This window comes from Emydura macquarii, unplaced genomic scaffold, assembly GCF_026122565.2.
Source record: "Emydura macquarii macquarii isolate MOO-44397 ecotype Brisbane River unplaced genomic scaffold, CSIRO-AGI_Emac_v2 contig_587, whole genome shotgun sequence".
Taxonomy (NCBI): domain Eukaryota; kingdom Metazoa; phylum Chordata; order Testudines; family Chelidae; genus Emydura; species Emydura macquarii.
Window position 1 is genome coordinate 5,855,923 of NW_027130724.1, and position 20,601 is coordinate 5,876,523.

At 39.8% G+C, this 20,601-nt stretch overlaps 1 protein-coding gene across 6 annotated transcripts in view; it reads right to left on the bottom strand.

Annotated features, from left to right (window-relative positions):
• The window catches only part of MOB2 (MOB kinase activator 2), a 156,810-nt gene that overhangs the window by 24,137 nt on the left and 112,072 nt on the right, over positions 1–20,601 (bottom strand). The window contains exon 1 of one of the 6 annotated variants that reach the window (XM_067540573.1): positions 18,094–18,113. The exons of 3 other annotated variants lie outside the window; for them this stretch is intronic. Coding sequence is in view for 2 of the 3 variants with exons in the window: in XM_067540567.1 (XP_067396668.1) it covers positions 17,922–18,031 (110 nt within the window). In the remaining variant the exon portion in view is untranslated. Of the gene's footprint in view, positions 1–2,308; positions 2,353–17,921; positions 18,074–18,093; positions 18,114–20,601 lie in introns of those variants that run through there. 2 more of the 6 variants (XM_067540567.1, XM_067540570.1) reach the window with 2 other exon arrangements.

The window sequence follows — 20,601 nt, forward strand, 5'->3', positions numbered from 1 at the left end:
TACTAATATGCAACGTGTACGCATTTTCAAATTGTTGAATGTTTTGAAAATTGTTAAAAAATGCACATGTGGATTTAAATCCTATGTTTCAACGATTTAGTGGGTGATTTACAAATCCAGAAACGCTGCCATTCATTATATCCCACATACATTTACTGCCATACTACTGTACATATTGACATTATAAGCCAAGACACTGTGCCAAAGCATGTTTATCTGGATTTTACTCTTGAGATTTCAAAAAGAAAGAACAAATGCACATCTAGGATTTTTTAAATATCCACTGATAAAATTATAGTGTGAAATATTCTTGTCAGATGCTACCTTTTCAGTAGTCTCCAAAGATACAAGTTGACCTCTTAAAACATGAGCTAATGTGGAATTTTATAGGCAGTGAGCCAATGTTTTAACCTCGGCTTATAGGGCTTGAATTCCTTGATGTTTGATGGTTTGCAGGGAAGAGAGCTCGACAGAGATGCAATTAAAAAAGATGATTATGTTGGATGTTTTAATTCCAGCTTCTCTCTCCACCTCCCTTCTGTGTAATAAATCAAATGGGAGGTGGGAGAAAGGCAAAAGGGAGTATAAACAACCTGAAGAAAAATCTCAGGCTTCTATGTACTCTCTTTGCAGAAAGCAATATCAGAAATTTCAGCCATCCATGAGAAAGTCCAACGCTTATGGGGAAAAATAAATTAACCATTAATAGATTTCTTCATTACCAGTATCCTTTTCCATATAATCAGCATAATCAACATGGGATTAATTAAAAAAGGAAAGCATCAAGCTCCTCAACTGAAAACCATAGTTAACAGTTAATTTCTGGTTATTCTGCATACATGTCAAGAGTTTTGAACCTATTCACAGAAAGAAGGAAACAGTTCATGACCTAACATTTATGACTTCCATTTAGGTTCTAGCAAGGAATCCCCTTCAAGGACAATGAAGCAGCAAACAGCACTGATATTTTTACAGAACAGAGGCAGCTGCTTTCCTGCTCCAAGTCCCTTCCCCCCACCCTCCTGCATTACACTCCTGTAAAGAAACAACACTTCTTACTTTAGTTAAATGTCAAGGCAGGGGGGGAAATTTCTGGCATCTTAAGACAAGCTCCCTGATAATCAAAGGCTTAACACAAAACAAAACAAAAAACTTACTTCTGTGGTAGACAAGGCAACTGCCAATCCTGGCTTGCATTTGAGGAGGCAAAGTACACCCACTAAACTCTGACCTTCCTTGACAACAGCCTGAGACTATCTTCATCTTTCCTTCTCCCTCCCCCTACAAAACCATTACCTATCAATAATGAAAATGTAAGATACTGCTTCTCCCTTTCTCTCCCATCCCTCCTCCCCCCCAGGATAGCAGATGAGACCATAGACATATATATTACCATACTATGTATGGTTTCATCATCTGTCAGGATGCCTAAGTGGCAGCTGCAATCACCCTTTGCTTTGAGCTGTGCTATATTGTATATCAGGGCTCTAGTCCTCTCACAGTTGGTAATATTTGGCTCTCCATTTCAAATGCAGACTTAAAAAGGCTAAATTTTTCTGCATTATCATAGTCTGTATTATCTAGAGTCAGTGGCTCTCCAATAGGAAAGATACCATCTGGTGCTAGACCCAATATATCAACAGAAGTCTGGAAATGTACATATTTTCAGGATTGGAAAGGAAAAGAAAGGAAGAGCATCAATACAGAAGGGCTGTGTAAAGTATCATTACAAAGTAAGCCCAGATTCCATTACAATACAGCAAACTTGTTCGAAGTGGTCAGACGATTTCCATGGGGCGTCAGGAAGGGAAGAAGACCGACTTTTTGTACAGCATCTCTTACATTTTCCTCCCTCTCTAGCCCTCTGACAGACCCCACAACCTCAGAGTTTCAATCTTCTCCCATTTTGGGTCAGTTCCAGAACCCAGTTACTGTACAGCTCTAGAGGGGGCTGTGCAGAATAAAATGTCTTTGGCAGCATCCCTGGCCTTGCTTTTTCATTTTTGTTCTGTTTTTAAAAGTTACTAATAGTTTATTTAAGAGGAGGGAGGAAGGAAGAATGTCCCCTGCATGCCAGGGAAACTTTTTTCTTTCATATTCTCATAGCGGCTCTTTACCTTAAAAGGCAATCTTTGCTTAGTCTCCGGATGCTGTGCTGTAAACAGCTGGTGCCAAGGCATGGCAAGCATGTTAAGGATGACAAGTGCCATAACACTATTTCATAATGCTGCCTCTCAAAAAAAAGATTACAAACATTCTATAGAGAGATTTTGAGTTTAAAGGCAAATTAAGCTCCAGCTGGCCTCACCTGGGAAGCAAGGGAAACTGGGGGTGCATCTGATACACACTGTATATATTGGTACAGCATAACTTCCCAGTCCTTTCTGTTCTTTCCCCCTGCTTTTAACAAAAAGAAAAAGTAAGTTGTCAAGTGCTTACCATATTGCTTGCACACAATGGTTACACGCTCCTAGCAAGCCATATAGCACTGCCTATCAGAGCAGCTGTCTATTAACGGAAGAGACTCAATTACAAGTCTTTGCTGGTGTCCAGGTACTGGTACTACTCCTTTTCCTGCCTGGGATTCCCAGCTTTCTCCTTTGGTTTACCACTGGTAAGAAGGACTACAGAAGCAAGGCTGAGCTTGCAGAAAACTCAGTTAATGCTAGTGGAATATATAGAGTACATTCTTGTGGTAAAACACATTGGACCAGAGTTTTCTTTTTATTCCCTGAGCATCTATCAACTAGTACCCATCCCCCCAAAAATTAAAGGATGCATCTAACTTCCAATTATCTTTGATGACTCGTTTTGACTCTATAATCAACATCATTCCTCCGTCGTTCCCCTTCAATCAACTTTTTGGGGGAATGGGAGGTGGGGGAGAGGGAGTTGTGTGCATGGGCGAGGAAAGGAAGGTCAGCTGGGAGAATAGAACATTTTTGTGGCTATATTTCCAGAAGGCAGTGCTAAAATACAGATGCAGGCACTTTCAACAGCTCAAAATGTAGGAAGGAAACTGTTCAACCCAACAAATGCGTTCTAGATGGCCTCAATGACATAGCTCTGCTGTACTAATTTTAAACGCTCCTTTTTCAACATCTGTCCACTAACCCACAGATAACATCCTCAGCGAGTCAATAAGCCTTCATGTGCCTGAATCAACAGACATAGGCATCGACATGAGAATCCAGCAGGTTTCTTATCCTGAAGGATATTCTGCAGTGCAATCTATTTAACTAAAACGAAGATCACCTGCTACAATGAAACCTGATAATTCAGGCAATGGGGAAGTAAGAGGGCTCCTGCCCTTCCAAATCCTTGATCCATTCTCTGTGCTCCCTGCACAGAGCTGAGATTACCTGTGTGCGTGGATAAGGTAAAGTCAGTAGGTCGCAGACAGAATAATGCTATAAACAACAAACTTATCAGAACTAACTTCCCTAAAATAGAATTTAAAATAATAATAATAAAAAAATCAAAAACAGTTCCTGACCACCACAAAATCCCCATAATTGAATGCCTTTTTTCAAAAGGCAGCTGAATGTGGCTTGCCAGGAATGCAAGATTTGTAGTTTCTCACTCCCAATTAATTTAAAAAAAAAAATTCTATTAAGTGAAATATTACTTTTTCCTTAAGAAATATAGTTCAGCTGACTTTGTGCTGTATAACATAGGTTGATAACAGTCTCAGGATACTCGACCTTACTATGCACAGGAACTCAGCCTCAGTTTCAAAGGCATCATGGGTAGGTACAAAATTGGCTTAAAGCCTTCTGGGCCACTTGTGTACCTTGCTGATCCCAATGGAAAAAGCACAAGGTTCAGGAAAGTCCTGACTTTGGCAGCTACATTCATGATCTGTGTGTGCACATGATTCCCCGCTACCTGGACTCTTCTCCCTCCCCCCCCCAAAAGGAGACACCTCTACACTAGAATGATTGTCTGCTATGGGAGTATGACTTTGCACCAGTGATGTGGCATAAAGCAGGCTCGGCAAGTGGAGGATTTGGTCCATGAAGAAGAGATTATGTTCTGGGTAGCTCTTCACAGCTACTTCTCAGTAGTGTCACTGTCTTTACATCTCAAAAGCCCATCGGTTTAGAACACACATGCCAGGAAGCTTAGGGGTCCTGCGTCTTGTTAACAGGATGGTAACCAAGTGCATTTCAGTGAGAAGTCGCCAAGACATATACCTTGCCTAACCCAAAAGCAAGAAGGTAAGGATGTTACCATATCTATTTCCAATGCAGAAGAACCATTTTCATTAGCACCAAATAGCACCACTCCTCTTCACCCTCAAAAAATGCAAGCTGGGTAAAGTTCAGCTCACAACTAGACAATAGGGTTTGCCTAACAGACAGATCTTGCATGTAGAGTTTCTTCTGGGGGAGGGAGAGAAGAGGGAGGGAGGGGTCCCCTTGCATTTACTGTTTTCTAATAAGATACAAAAGAGGAGTGCTGACCTCTAACATGTCCACTGGAACAAAAAGTCAGAGGACATATCTACACTGGGGATTTTTGCACCATCGTAGCTACATGGGTGCACAGGCCTAACATAGATGTGCTGCACTTGTGTAAGTTAGCAACTGGCACCCATGCAGCATACCACAGGTTAATCTGTGAAAATCTACACAAACAGCAATGTTCTTAACTTGATCTTTGACAGAGAAATGAGAAAAAAAATTGGACAAAAAGTAACTATCTTTGCAAATACTGCAGAAGAGCGTCATTCCAAGCAGAAGAGACTCTCTGTTGTGAGAATTAAAGTAGTGTTATGGCAACAAAATACATAATTTTATTTTGTATAGTGTCTTTTCCAAGATATCCCAAAATGCTTTCCAGAATTAATACAATTACAGAGTTAAATGATATAGGGAGAGAAACTGAGAGGGACAGGCAAGGATAAAGATAGGTTTTCAACTAACACTAAATGGATAACAACAGAAATGCACAAACTGGTTGGGCTAACTGCAGATAGGAAGCCTCCTGCAACTGGAGTGCTGAACTTTCAAAGTAAGAGAGACAAGCCAGTGCAGAAGACCTGTATGAAAACTGTTGGGTGGGGAAAGAGGTGTTTCAGTCCTCCAATGCTCATGGGAAAGCAATATCTCCAGATTGCAGGAACCCTTAAACATTTACAGAAAAGTTCTACTTTAAAAAGTGTGTAATCTTCTTATTAGAAGAATCTGCTCCTGTTGTGTGTGTATTCAGACATATCTGTTGATTAACACAAGTTTTTGCTATTTTTCCACCCCTATTATCTTGCAGACCCAACATATATGAGGGAACGAGAAGGATTTATTTTGGTTCATGTATCATCAATACAACTGAATTCTAATTGCAGAACCAAATTCTACTCTTGGCTACTCCCGTGCAGCCCTGTTTTCTTTCAAAGACAGAATTTGAAGGCAATGGTTATGTATGGGTGTAACCAAGGAGAGAATGTGGCATGCAGAACCTATTACTGCAGATATTGTGCACACCAAAAAGAATTCAGTTGGACTCTCAGAACCCTGGATGAGTTTATAGGGCTGGCAGCTAGCAAAGCCATCTTTTTTCTTGTAAACTGAGCAAATTTGATCAGGAAATCTTTGAAGCATTGTAAATGTGGAATTTCACAATGCCATTTCCAGAGTCGAGTAGAACCATGCTTTACTAGCAGGGAATTATTTCACCATGGCAACCTTGCTTTAGCAGTGACAGACTTTTTTGCTCTATAACTCAAGACATGTCAATGCAGACAGATAGCTGTTTGCAGAGTGTAGCAGGGTTTAGTCAGGTTTGTCTTTGTGCTGCAACTGTTTTTCTTTGTCATTCTCTGTTGTCTTTCCCCCCTACGAGCAATAATCATTCCCTACAAGCAATAATCATTCCTACCTACCAACATTTTTTTAGGTGGGATGTGAGTGCATATAATTGTATATACTTTTGTAACTGGATTTTTAAAACAGATTCTCAATTAAGAAAAATCTACCAAAAGACTTTCACAAAGATAATTTAGAACTAGTACCATACTACTGAGGAAGGAACGTACAGTTCCCGTGATAGCGTCCCAAAAAGAGTGATGACAATATTCATTCCAATGGGCTGAGCTCTTCAAAAGAAATATTTTTCAACATGGTGTAACATGTCAGCTCTCAGCTAAGCTCAGTCAGAGTTGTTTCTCTCCAGTTTCCCAAAGAGGAGGAACAGGAACTGCTCTTCTGGCAGGACTGAGCAAGTTTTAACTAGTCAGGCATGAGACAAGCCTTGAGCTGAAGGGGTTTGGTTACTTTCATTTGGGGGAGAAGAAGAGAGTGAGAAGAATGGTCATTTATTTTTCACACCTGCCCTCTTGCATCTATTTTTCTACCTCTTACCACCCATGATCATCCATTATAACTTGATCTCATGCATGAGCATACAGTAATCAACTTTGGGCTGCAAGGACCCTTTACATACAAAGCCTATTGTGTATCTGAAGAAGCTGCTACAGAGCTTAAACATGGTATGTACACATTAAGAAACAAGATACTGAAATTGCAGTTGTCTCAAAGAAATGCAAAATGAAATTCTGCCAATAGCTTTGCTGGATTACAGACTCAAAAACGTTACCTATAGAATCTGGGTTAAAAATAAGGAGTATTTGAATTGACTGACAAAACCGTTATTATCCCCAACTGATGAGTGTTAATTGATTTAAGAGACAATAGGGATTTACAATCCCAATTGGAAGTGACCCCTAGAATATTGAGTATAGTTACCAACTATGGGGGACTGAAAAGCATAAAAAATTAAGAACATTTTATAGGCATTTACCAAACTGTTAGCAATTAAAAGATACCTTTAACCTTGGGATGCTACCTCAAAAGGCTTATTGAAATGAAAGTTCACTCATTTAATCAAATGCTAAAAGCATGATTAAATTAAAAGACACACAACTAAGACGAATGTTCTTAGGGATTTGATTTAAAATAAAATTCATCAATCCAAATCAGGCTCACAACTATTCATTTAATTTAGCATTCAATTATGACTGCACATGCAGCTGAATAGTTATGCATCTAACTGGTCATTTGTTTTGTCATTAGCCAGTCTGCATATGCAAAAACTGCAGCCTGTGCACATACTTGCTGAAATTGTGATAAGAAGTTAGATACGCTATTATACAACTAGCTTTTCTGAAAGCCATACCTCAAAACTAGGGATGATCACAACCAACCAATGTGTTTTAAAACATAAATTTGTCTTACCTGCCCCACATGTAGAGGCCTGTTTCAAATCATATTTAAAACCTGTTAGCTGACGTTTTAAAAAACACAATCTCTTTTCAACATGCAAACACGGTCATATGATAGCTCAGTGCCTTCAAGTCTAGGCAAAAAATTTCCTAGCATTCAACTCACACAAGTACCTTCACTAGAGAGAACTGCAAGAAAAAACTGCTTTTCCAGTTTTATTCTCTCTTAGACTAACAGTTCATAATCATCAACGGTGCTTTCAGTTACTGAGCAATTCTTAAAAGAAATGGACAGATCAAAATCAAAGGAATTTCACATGAAGGGGAAAAGAATCCTCCTCCTAAGAAAACTTACAGCTGAGATCAGACAGCAGGTTAATTCTTGGGATGGGAGGAAGATGTTGATTACAAAAGATGCCTTTGGACACATTTAGCATTTGAATGCTGTACTTGGAGATAAACTTGACTGCTTAATCAAAAGTCAGAAGGAAAAGAATATTTTAAAGTGGGTCTCAATCCAGTTTGCCATCTGCCTGCTTTGACAGTTAATATTGGTTTCCAGACCTTATGAAGTCTATGCCACTAAATAAATGGTGGTAGTTCTGCAGAAAGATAAAGCAAGAAAAATATATGGGATAACTCCATCCACACTTAAAATTGAGAAATGGGCTCTCATTATTGGTCCTTCACTGTACAGTCCAGTCTACTATAAAACTTCCTCACCCAGCATTGCCAATAAATCCCAGTTCTGACCCAAGGTATTTACTGTTATTGTCCATTTTAAATACTCTTGAGCACAGACTGGATCAGGCTAATTAGTGCTATGGATAAGTGACCACCAAAAAGCAAATGGAGCCACCAAAATCCTCCTTTAACTTTGATTCTAAATGCCACTTGAATTTCTGCCTCCAGAGAAGAAAGCCAAGTTTTCTAATTCATTGCACCAGCTACTCAGTGTGAAATGTATAACTCTTCATTCTCTGTTCATAATGCACAGATTATTTTGCTCAGAAATGTTCACTGGAAAAGTAGATATAAAGGATAGCGTTACTTCTGTAGCAGGGCAAGAGGAGGAGGACATGTTACGGTCATTGCAACTTCCTTGTATGCCTACTTTGTATTTTTCCTTACACAAACACATGCACATCTCCTATGATGCTCCTTCTGTCTGGAATATTTTCCCTGATCCTGTTAGTCAGGAAACTTCCCTCTCTCACTGTTAAAGCTGTTATCTTTGGACAAGCTCTGAACCCCACTTATCCTACAAAATGTATGGGAGGGAACATGGCTAAGATGAAAGGAGATGGGAGAGAAAAAATGGGAAAATTAAACTGAAGTGGCATTTTCAGCTGAATTCTGAATACCCTGTATCAGACAGATTTCCAGTGTCTGTGTTCTCACTGAACCCTAAACAGATCATTAAGGGCTTATATTAATTCCTAAAACTTTATCATCTTTCTTCAAAAGAGTAAGTGCAGGGCTAATCCACACTGAGAGGGTCCCTTTCTTAAGGAGAAGCAGCCAATTATTTCTATAATAAAGTGTCAGTAATTAAACAAACCAAAGAACTATGCATACACAGTACTTACTCCTTCCGTGGACTATAGCAACCCATAAGTTAAACCAATGAGCAGGTGACTCCAATTTACTGTTTTCCCTCACCAATAAAAATAAATTCCAACAAGAGAAACCCTTTCTCATTTCCATTCCATAGTATAACTGCTGGATGTGTGCACACCGAGAGAGGATGCTCTATAAAAGGTGTGCATTTTTTGTTAACTTTGGTAAGTAGCAAAAACAGCCAACTCTCATTAGTGTTGATGGGCCTCAGGCAGACATTTCAGATCAACTCGATGGTGCAATATTATTTTCGGGTGACTTCAAACTTACTTGTATCTTGGAAACCGAATTAATGCAGCGGCAAGACTTCAAAACCTGTACTAGAACTAGTGTCCCAAATATGGTAGAACCATAATGCAGGCATTCTGAAGTCTTCAACAGACTAAACAGAAAGTTTAATTTTGTTTTCTAAAATAAGTGGCAAAGTAAATTGAAGTACTTTAACAAAGCCAATTAGATTTCTGTTCAACTATTAAAGCACCATGCATCTCTCTACATCTGGTGGTATGCACAAATATTAAATAAAACAAATATGCGTTTTATATAGCACCACAGTAAATAAATGTTAAAGTAAAGGCTCATTTTCTGTACCTCAGGATACCGAAATCTGAAGTTCTGAAGTGCCTGATCAATTCGGGGATAAAAACAAGATTAGAAAGTTGTTCCTCTGTTATCCAACACAAGAATTTCTTGTCTGCTAATTATTTTCTGTGACTCTGCTACATTAGTGCAAACTGATGTTTGACTGGTGGGCAGGTAAGTCCTGCCCTACACATCTCTCAAAGACAGTGTCTGCCAATACGAGCTCAGAGTTTTGGTAAGATATTTCCAAACATCAGCCTGCCCTAAGGAGCAGAGTTATAAAATGTTAATTAACAACAACAAGAGAAACTGCTCTGGCAAGAGAAAAACAAAAAAGTGATTTTGTTACCTATGTACTCTACTGGTAAACGGTGGATATATATTTAAAATCTCTGAGATAAAGGCACCGTCCTCCATCACAGGAGAGAACCTATTCTTCTACTGAATATGTGATCAAAACATGGAAGATAAAAGGAGAAAACCAAGATTCCAGTGAATTCTTAAAAATGTTAATGATGCATGTTCATCTCTTGTATGTACAGGAGTAGATAACACTGTCTAGGACTAGGCAGAATTAACCAGTAATTGAAATGTAAAGCAACTCCTATAATGACACAGACACATAGCAAGGAATCAAGAGACAGACGATGGCAGAATGGTTTCAGGGTTTAAGATTACTATGAATTGTTTATTATTCCCGAAGATTGGGCCCCCAGAGTCCCAAAATGCCTCCAGGATTAATCTTTAGAAAAAAAAAGATACATATTTATATTATTAGAACTGAGGAAAGAAAGGTTTAACTGTAAAAGGCTTTTTTTTTTTTTTTTAAATCCAAACAGGTAGTTGGGGAAAAATACAGTAATGGCTATTTCAACATATGGAAGCAAATAATTTTAGTGGGCCTTCCCCTCTGGCTACCACTTTGCAGGATGAAAACTATGTAACCAAAATACCTGCACAAGGCTGTAAATACCTATGAAGAAAAACACTGACTCCACTCCATTAAGCTAATTCCACAAATTGATTCACAAACAGAAGCACTTTTATAAATACATGAAGGTCATGACACATCTGTAGCAATTACAAATGGAATGGCCTCTCACTTATTCAAGTGAAATGGAGGACTGCATTGCCCAGTGGACTGGTAACAGGATGGAGAGTCTCTCTCTAGATCACCACTTCAAATCCAGCCCAATAGGTAGATAAACTTATTAGCATTCTCTGACAGAAAAAGCAGCATATGATGGTTAGTAGCAACATAGTTCCAAGCAGATTGGTGTCTATACTATCAAAAAATCCACTCCATTACCAGAACTAGGAAAATTTTGTTGGCCACATAAGCAAAGAAATTAAGGACTAAGTCAATCTAGAGAACTAGCTATCACATCCCCCCAAGTACTAGTCTCCCTAACAACAATGTGCAGAAGCTTTCATTGCTTCTGCTTAGACTGTCTCCATTCTGGGCATAAGTGGAAGACCTCAGTCTCCAGGGATACTCAGTGATAGCTCATTTTTGCTAACACTTGATTCACACACCACATTTTAAAAAAAGCCACCCACAGCGTCACGGATATGCTTCTTCCTAATCATGTAATGGCAAACAAAATAAATCTTGCCAAGTCTCTAATGTCAGAGAGGGTTTAGTCCCACAATGCCACTTCCTTTCGATCTCTTTGCAGTGATGTAATGGAGAAGCCTATAGTGATTTTCATTAAAAAGCAATCATGTTTCACTTTGGAAATAAAAGACACTGAACTCCAACTGCAGACATCAATGTGTCAAACATTTCTCCTTTAAACTACTTTAGCACAATGGAAGTTAGAAAAAGAACAAGACAAAAATAATCTAGACAGTTCTAAATGGCTTTTAGCCCACAAGTCTCTGGCCCCTGATCTACATTTAACCATGTTAGGGAACACTGTTTTAACACATTATAGATAACATAGTTAACAAACATTATAGTCTGGGCCAAATTGTTACAAGAGTGTTTTAACTTAAGCTAGAAAATATTTTTGACGACATCGTTTGGCCCTGTCTGCACTGCACACTTCAAACCTCATTAAAAGCCAGTTGCAACAGTGTTTAAATAAAGCTTGTCAATATGGTTAAAAGGCCAATACAGATAGGGTTTCTGAGCCATAGCCACTTTGCTTCTCCCAGCACTTACCTGAAAAAGCCTGGTCTACCCTTGAGACTTTTGTCAACCAAAGTTAGCTTTTTGCACCAAAATAGTGGTGGTGTACACACTGCAATTGGTTCTGTCACAATAAATGGCTTCCAGGAAGTGTCCCACAATGCCCATCCTGACCATTGTGGCATCAGTTTCAACTCCACTGCCCTGCAGCCAGCAGCCCCTCCCCTTTTAAAGTTCTAGGAATTTTTGAAATTCCACTTTTTGCTTGGTCGGCATAGAGAGCTCACATCTCATCTTCCCATCCTATCGCAGCTCTGCACACTAAACGCTCTCCCACTTGGCGCACACCAGAGCTTCTGGATCTGATTGACATTTGGGGAGAGGAGGCATGCAGTCCCAGCTCCTCTCCAGCCGAAGGCACTGTGATACAGACATTCAAATTTCTCATGTAATGGCGGAGAAGGGCTATGAATGGTACACGCTGCAGTGCTCTGCGAAAATCCAGGAGCTGTAGCCGGGGTACAAAAAGGCTAGGAAGTCAAACCATCACTCTGGTGCAGAGCTTTAAGGAGCTGGAAGCCATCCTCAGTGGTGACACCACCTCCACCATCAAGAGACCTGTGGATACCTCCATGGGCCTGGAGGCATCAGACACCGGACTCAAACCCAAAGAAGGAGTTGTGGATGAGCAGGTTGAGTTGGAGGATGATGCAGAGCAGGGGACCAGGTCTTTTGCTCACATGGGAAGCCAGAACCTCTTCTCGACCCCTGAGGATCTGGAGAGAAAGTCCCTGCTTGCAGCTTTCGGTACAGGCCAGTGTTCCTGAAGATGCATGCATCATGCACCTTCCCTGACCAACTCACGTTGATGTCAGTGAAGCACCCACAGTGATCCACAAGCACCTGCAGTACCATAGAGAAGTACTTCTTTCTATTGATGTACTCTGTCGCAAAATGGTCTGGAGCCAAAATCGGGATGCAAGTGCCATCTATCATCTCACCACAGTTAGGGAGTTCCATTGCTGCAAATCCATCCACTATTTCATGCACATTTCCAAGACTCACAGTCCTTCATAGCAGAATGTGATTAATGATCTTGCACACTTGCGATAATACATCTTCAACAATGGACTTCCCGACTCCAAACTGATTAGCAACCGACCAGTAGCAGTCTGGTGTGCCAGTTTTCAACACATGCTTCTCCACCAAGAGGGTAGCTCTCATTCTGATTTCCTTGCACCACAGGGCAGGGAGGCAAGCTCCACACAGAAATCCATGAAGACAGCTTTGCACATTCAAAAGTTCTGCAGCCACTGCTTGTCATCCCAGACCTGCATAACGATGCAATCCCACCACTCAGCGCTTGTTTCACGTGTCCAAAAGTGACAGTGCACCATGTGCAGATGCTCCATGAATGCAAACAGTAATCTGGCATTGTTTATTTGCATGGCACACAGCAGGTCAGGTGCCTTGGATTCCAGTTCCAATTGGGAGCTCATAATATACTGCATATACTCCTACCAGCACAAGGTGGCAAGTTGCACAGTGGGATAGCTGCCGACAGTACACTGCTCTCACTGTCCATACTAGAGCACCAATTATGGATGCGCTTTGGCAATACAAGTGCTGTGTGGACAGGCACAAGCATTGTAATTACAGTGCTTTTTGATCATTGCTGTAACTTGCATCGACAAAACTTTCTAGTGTAGAGAAGACCTAAGTGAGCAACATGAAAAGATGTGGGGGGCAGGCTGGAAAGAGATCATTCAACAAGAAGAAAGCACAATAAGAGATTACAATATGGATACTATCAAAAAACCAGAGTGTGATTATCAGGACTGAGCTTTTTGTTTTCTTTTTAACCTCCCCAATACCATTTGGGGGAGAGAAGGCTAAAGGAGCAGGAGCTTTGTTTCTGAATTCTGAAATATTTTTTGATGTAAAATACACGAAGTATAGGTGGCACAACCATGAGAATCCAACACTAAAAGAGAAATCTGTCTATGAAAAAGAAATACAATCATTTATCAAGCTACAAAACCATCAAGGCAAGTTATGGTAGCTTGATAAGACACATTTATATTTTTTCCTGTTTGCAAATTGCCTTACATGTCTTATAACAAAGAAAGGGGGAGTGCTAGCCAGAAAGAAGAGTCTGAAGTGGCCTATTTTTACAGATTCTCTGATACACAAAATATGTAGCCGGATGTAAAGGACCAGGCATCCTATGTACAATAACAGGGATCGTTAGCTGACATCAAAATTCAGGAAAGACCCAGTTAACACCAGAACATATCTGTGATGCAAGGCAACTACCCAGGATGACTAGATTTCAGCACCGACTTAAAAGGAAATGCAAAGGCATGGGAAGAGATACCACTTAATAAATTACGTAAGTCATCTTGGAACATTGTCTGCACAAGATCTAAGCTGTCGGAGGAAAAGCAGACATATGACAGACCACTCCCACTGCTTCCTCAGTTTCTGACTCACACTTGGGTGTCTATTCACATGATGAAGATATTTACACAGGTAGAGAAAACTGTGTCCTAAAATTAACAACACACAACTTTGAGCAAGGATTAAGAGTTCAGATGGCCCAGGTCAATACTAATGGAAACTGAATAAAGAAAGGTGGGTTGGATAGATTAGTGTTACTTCCCCCCTTACCTTTGAATTATTCAAGGTGACTAAAAAGCAGGATTTGATGAACAGTCTATATAGTAACCTGCTGCTTTCTTATGCATGAAGTTTTACCAATATTTGAAGAATTATATGGTATAGGTAAAAGGAGTACAGTGTGCTTACAATGTTTCTGCATAATTATTTTTGCCCATTTACCCACTCGCCCATCTCCAACACCTCCATCTGGTTCTCCAAATGGAGACTCTCCAAAGACGAAACCCCCTGTAATTTAAGAGACTATTAAAACATAAGAGTAGTCTCATTTTTTAAAAATGAAGTAGACCGACAATACATCTGCTGCTTTTGTTGCACCTGCTTTCTTTCCTGGCTTCATTTGTTTTTCCCCCTCTCTTTTTTATAAGGGATTATGGTTCATATTTTATTGAGTTACCTATTGTTTCTTCTTTACCCTCTACTCAACCACTTGACATCCCATTCTCTCTTTCCCTACATTGTTATCTAATGCCTTCTCCTTCTGCCTTAACATCTTTACTTACTATTTTTAAAATTTACACATTTCTTTCCCCACTGGTCTCTCCCCTATGTCTTGGAAACATTACCTGACACCTAATAAGAAGGGGAAATTAAATCTACATTACCACCCAACAGAAGATAAAAAGAAAAGGTGGAGGGCATTGCAGTACAGAGAAAAAGTTTATTGTAAAACTTTACATCTAAGTTAAACTACATATTTGCTGTGGTTGGTATGTACCTACATCTACAATAGAAAAACTGTGACCTATAATTCTCAACCTGTGCAGCTCCATGAGATGTAGCAACAGTGGAGTCTGTGTAGACCATGGCATTTTTTTACCACTGTTTTGTGTCACTTTTGTGCCCTGTCCACATCAAAACTTCCAACAATGGAGCTGCATCAGTGTAAACTTTAGGGTCTTAATTTTGCCACTATAGACAAAACCTTAGAAGGTCAGCAGACTGTTTACATCCTCAATATTGGCACACACAAAAATACACCAAGCCGCTCTCCACCCAGCTAATAGCAGTCCTTTGGACGTTCTCCACAAGTAGTTTCAAGGCCTGATCTACACAGGAAAAATTACCTGCCATTGACACTCAGGTGTCACTCAGGTTCAGCACCAGTTCAACTTCAGTATAGACCACCACAACAGAGTTTGGCACTGTTTAAGAAAGCCACATAACAGTGCTGAATACACTTTGTCCTACACTTTCAGTCAGACAAGTACCAGACCAATGACACCTATCATCAGCAAGAAGATATTTTTCTACAACCAGGCCTATGTCCCTCCCACTTTCATAGACAGCATCATTGGCCTCACATGTTGCTACGAAGTATCAGCAGACTATTTTTACAACAAACTTGCACCTCTCACTCCTTAGACCAATTTCATATCTAGGCTCTTACATATCACATCATCCTAGTGTCTGAGCTCTTTATACTATTATAGGGTGTCTGATACACGGTATCTGAGCTCTTTATAGGGTACCGTCTTTATAGGATGTCTGAGCTCTTCATAGGGGTGACTCTTTATAGGGTGATTAATTTATAAGCAATACAAGGTCACGAGGGGTTTGCAGCAAATCCAGGAAGAGAACCCAGATCTGAGTCCCAGTCCAGGGTCCTAAGAGGCTGACCTGGGCTGCTGTCTGGCAGGGATAGTCAGGTGACTTCACATTTTTTCCTTTCTGGATGCAGAAGTTGATGGCCCAGAACAAAAAGGCAAAGACAGTAACACACAAGAACCATCAATTCATCGAAGTATTCAACTGTAGAAGAGAAAGTACTTGTGCATTAGGACACAAAATATAATAATTCATCCATACGTTATCCACAAACACCTGTCCAGTAGCAGCCTTGCTAAAATAAAATCCATCTCATTTCTATATCACCCAGATCCAAAACATTACACACACTGCAGCAGCTTTTCCCTTCTTTCATGCTAGAGTTATGGTATATGCTTTAGGAAATGAGACATGCCATAGCACAAGAAACTTCAGAAGACATTACAGTGCGGTTACCAAGATTAAGTTATACAAAAATGTAATGTACACACACACTCATAATAGGAAAAAAAGATCAGTAAGTCTTAAGTTCATTGTGACTTGTCAAAATTATTCAGCCCTCAAGCATACCAATGTTTCACTTTTAAGTCATGGGAAGTTACCTATATTTAAAACCAACTATTACAGACCCTGAACAAAGGCTTTGGCAATATTTTCCTTCAGAGGCACCAATCTATCTACATCTGGGAGTGCTGCCAATAGAACAGCTACTAAAAAGCTTCAAAAACGTTCACAACATAAGTAGCCAGCCACTGGCCAAAGTGTTTTAAGATACGACTCACTGCATACCACATTACAGAATCTAAAAAAAAAGTTTGCAATCGAAGAACGGAACCTGAAACAGTTCTGAAACATTAAACTAGTTGAAGAGCTGGGAAAGGAACCTACCATTCCTCAAAACTCTACCCCTTAGAAAATATCAGAGAAAGCATGAAAAGGGGAATGACAGAGCAAACAAAAAGGAAAATGGGAATGACAGAGCAAACAAAAGGGAAAAGGGGAATGACAGCTAAAAGAAAAATGCATCCCTTCTAACTTAAGCACAATCAAGTTCTATAGTAGAAATGAAAGTCAGGTCTTAATCCAGTTTTTCCTATCTTTACTTAATGGTCACTAAGTTCAAGTTTAATGAACATCTCTCCACAGCACAGACTGTGGTGTCAGAAGATCCAGACGTCAAGGAAGGAAGACGTGGGATAATGTTTCTGTTGACAAACATTTTTAATAATTCACCATCAATAGTAGGAAACAGAAAAGCGGAGGCTTGCCAGATAAAGTTATGTGCAAGCAACAAAGCCCCTCTTTGGGGTAGTGCATTGATTCTTCACAGTTTAGAATGGTATTTGGGTTCATTTAACTGAAATAAAAAGCTACACTTTTCCCAACATCAAGCCTGTTATTTCCAATATCTGTGATGAAATTTTTCTTTCATCTCAGACTAGATCAAAACTCTCCCTAATCAAGGTACTATATTTGCCAAAAGTTTTCCTTTTAGTCTTGATTTTCACATACACATGTACAATCAGACCCGTAACAGTACATTTAAAATACATGAACGAATTAATTCTATTTTAGAGCATGTTCTTTACAAACATATAGACAAGGAAAGCATGTACATGATGTAGATTCTTGGTCAAACTCCTTACTCCACTAACACTACCAATGAAGAAAGCAAGTAGCCATTCACCAATCATCCCCTTGAACCTTAGCACTCTCAGATGCTTCCAAACTCTATTTCACTACACTATTACATGTGACAAACAGTTTTAAACACTGGAATGTATTCAAGAAGTTTCTGATAGAAATTCCACATTTATATGGCTACCAATTAAGTTTTAGAGGCAAATCAACACAGGTTTTGATTCACCATTGCTTAAAAAAGGAATGGGATAAGACCAATAGTTACTTTACCAGTCATCTACCTTACATCATTTAAGTCCCTCTCTCACAATGTACCTCCCCTTTACAACATTGTCTTTACAGGAGTTTTCCCCATTATACATTTATATACTTATGAAACCAAATGAAATAAAATAAAGTATGCTCCAGAGCAAAAGTTTTCCCCATTTTGCTGTGCATGCCACTCCCTTGCCCTGTACCTCTCAATTTCTAAAATGATGACAACCTGATTTTTACCTTAGCACTTTACCCACTGCCTGTAGAACCATTTTGCAGCTTAGTCCAGTTTTGGGATTCTGGGAGAGTACAGGTCTGTCTCCAGAGAGGTTACAATGATCCCCAACCATGGTACAGAGAGAAAAGGAGGGACGGGAGGGAAAAGCTGGGGGAATGGCCAGTGCAGCCTCACCTCCACTCTTTCAATCTCTCTCCCTCTAAAAACTAGTCCAACCACATTCAGAGTGTACACAGCTTACTTCACCCAGTCTTCCCTCCCTCTTTTCCTCAGCCAATAAGCAAGCAGCAAGAGAAAGAAAAAAAAAAACCTCAGCTGGAAAAGATAAACAGCTGCTCCTTTTTACATATTCTGAGCAACAGCCAAGTCTGAGGAGCCAGGGCCAATAAGGGAGCATCTGAATTGGCCTTTTCAAATGGGCGCCAGCCTTGCAGCAAGACAAGAGTAGTAGTGTGGGGGATAAGCAAGGCTCTTTCAGACAAGCTCTCTGCAGTACTGTGTTGGGAGACATATTTCATTAACTAATCCCTGTAGAGGAAAGGAAGCCGCACTTTTACATTCAACTTTTTTCAATATTTTATCATTCCTAGTCTCAATTCAAAAAGCTAGACAAGTGTGCATTGGGGTACACAGCAAAACCCATTTCAAACAATATCAGTTTAGGAAGTCACCTACACCACACACACTGCACAATAATTTCATAATAAATTCACACTACATGCAGAAAAACCCAGGCAGGGGAAGAAATTCTACATAAAGAGAAGAGAAATGGTTCCAAATACAATTTAACAAAACAAGATCATCTACAAAGAAAAAGTTTTAAGTGTTTTTAAGTGGAGATGGAGGAGGCTAACATGTATGTAAAGGTGTTGGGGGCACCCTAAGAGTCTTCACAGGAAAGACATAATTGTATAACAACTTCAGTCCTGATAGTGGAAATCCCTAAAGCAGTGGTTTTCAACCGGGGGAGGGGGAGGAGCCCCCGCAGACGAGGTCTAACATTTCCAAAGGGGTTCACATCTCCATTCTAAATATTTTAGGGGTTTGCAAATAAAAAAAGGTTGAAAACCACTGTCCTATAGGATCGGTACTATCAGCTAGAGTCAGGATGAAGTTAAAAATCAGCAGCACTAAGAGTCAGTTTGCCACTTTAGAGGCAGCCAATAGCAAACACGATCAAGTGGGCATTATAGGATCATGGCTGTTCAAGACAGTGAGCAAACATGCTATTGTTTGCAGCTTGTGCAGAGTATAATGAAGCAGCCATACTGAAAGCCTGCTAGAAGTGGGAATAATCACGCTTCATTATCAGCAAGAGTGTTTCTTGCTCTTTAGACACCAGCATGGCATAAGGGGACAGCCTATCAAAACTATAAAACCAATGATACACCTTTGTACCATGATAGACATAGCTTTCCATGTTAAAAAAAATAACCTCTGAAGAAGTCCCCTAAACAAGGAGAGGAAGAGGGTGCAAAGGAAGGAAAAACAAGAAAAAAAAGAGGGTTATTTAACAATTACAATCCTTACAACAAGCCTCCTCTTCCCAGATTGAGGACAAGTATGCTGATGGTTTAACTGGCATTATATTCCTGCAAAACAGTGGATCTAACAAGACAAGAAAGAAAAAACACAGCGTACTGCATTTAGAGAAAATCTCATCACGAGTTTTCATACATGCATTGATAAGTCCTTGAAGGGATGCTGCATATTTGGTCCCTTAACAAGGGCACACAACCACTGATCTGGTATCTTCCTTTTAAATATCTAGGTGTGATTCAAAACTCTGTCCCAGATACCAGTGACCTGCTAAAGTAGCAGCTTATGGTCAAAGCACAAAAAAGGAACAGGAGGCTCATAATGTTCAAGTGAACATGATCTGAAAACCAGAGTTTCATTTATAACCCTGGCAAGCACAATCAACTCCTAAAGAAGGTTAGAACACAGATTGAAACCTATCCAGGTTATCTTTGCATTAATTCAAAAGTGGCAATTTGATATAGGATAACTCCTCCCCAGCTGTTCACCACCAAGAGTTGGTTTATTGAGGAGTCATACTACTGCATGCACTTGTAGGACTGGCACACCCCACCTTAAATCAGCAAATCACTGATAGTGCCATCAATAATGGCCATGCATACACCACTTTCTTTAAGGAATCAGAACGCACAAGAGCATGACTGCAACTGACGTGTATCAGGAGGCTATGAACATCTAATTCTAACAGGGAGCCTATGGCTCACTGTCAAAAAGCTCAGGGAAAATACTACTTTGCATGTATGTAGAATCTTTTATCCACACATCTAAATAAGATTTGTAATCCACTAACTTTAGCCTCAACATCTTTGTTAAGTAGAAGAATTATATAGTAGGAGGTATTTTTATCCCTGTTTTTCCAAGTGATCCAGCTGAGACAGCGGTTAAGTGACCTCTCCAATGTCACATAAGAAGTCTGTGGAAGGGCTGGAAAGAGAACTCATCTCTCCAACTTCTAGTTCTGTGCCTTAACCACAAGATCATCCTCTCTCTTGGAATAGTCTGATATCACCCAAACTCTTCCCCATAGATAATGAGGACTTGTTAAATTAAGTAAACCACACTAATAGAGTGAGGCAGAATACCCACAGAAGGAACGAACAGAAGCAGGGGAAACACACACTTAATTCACCAAATAAAATCGAC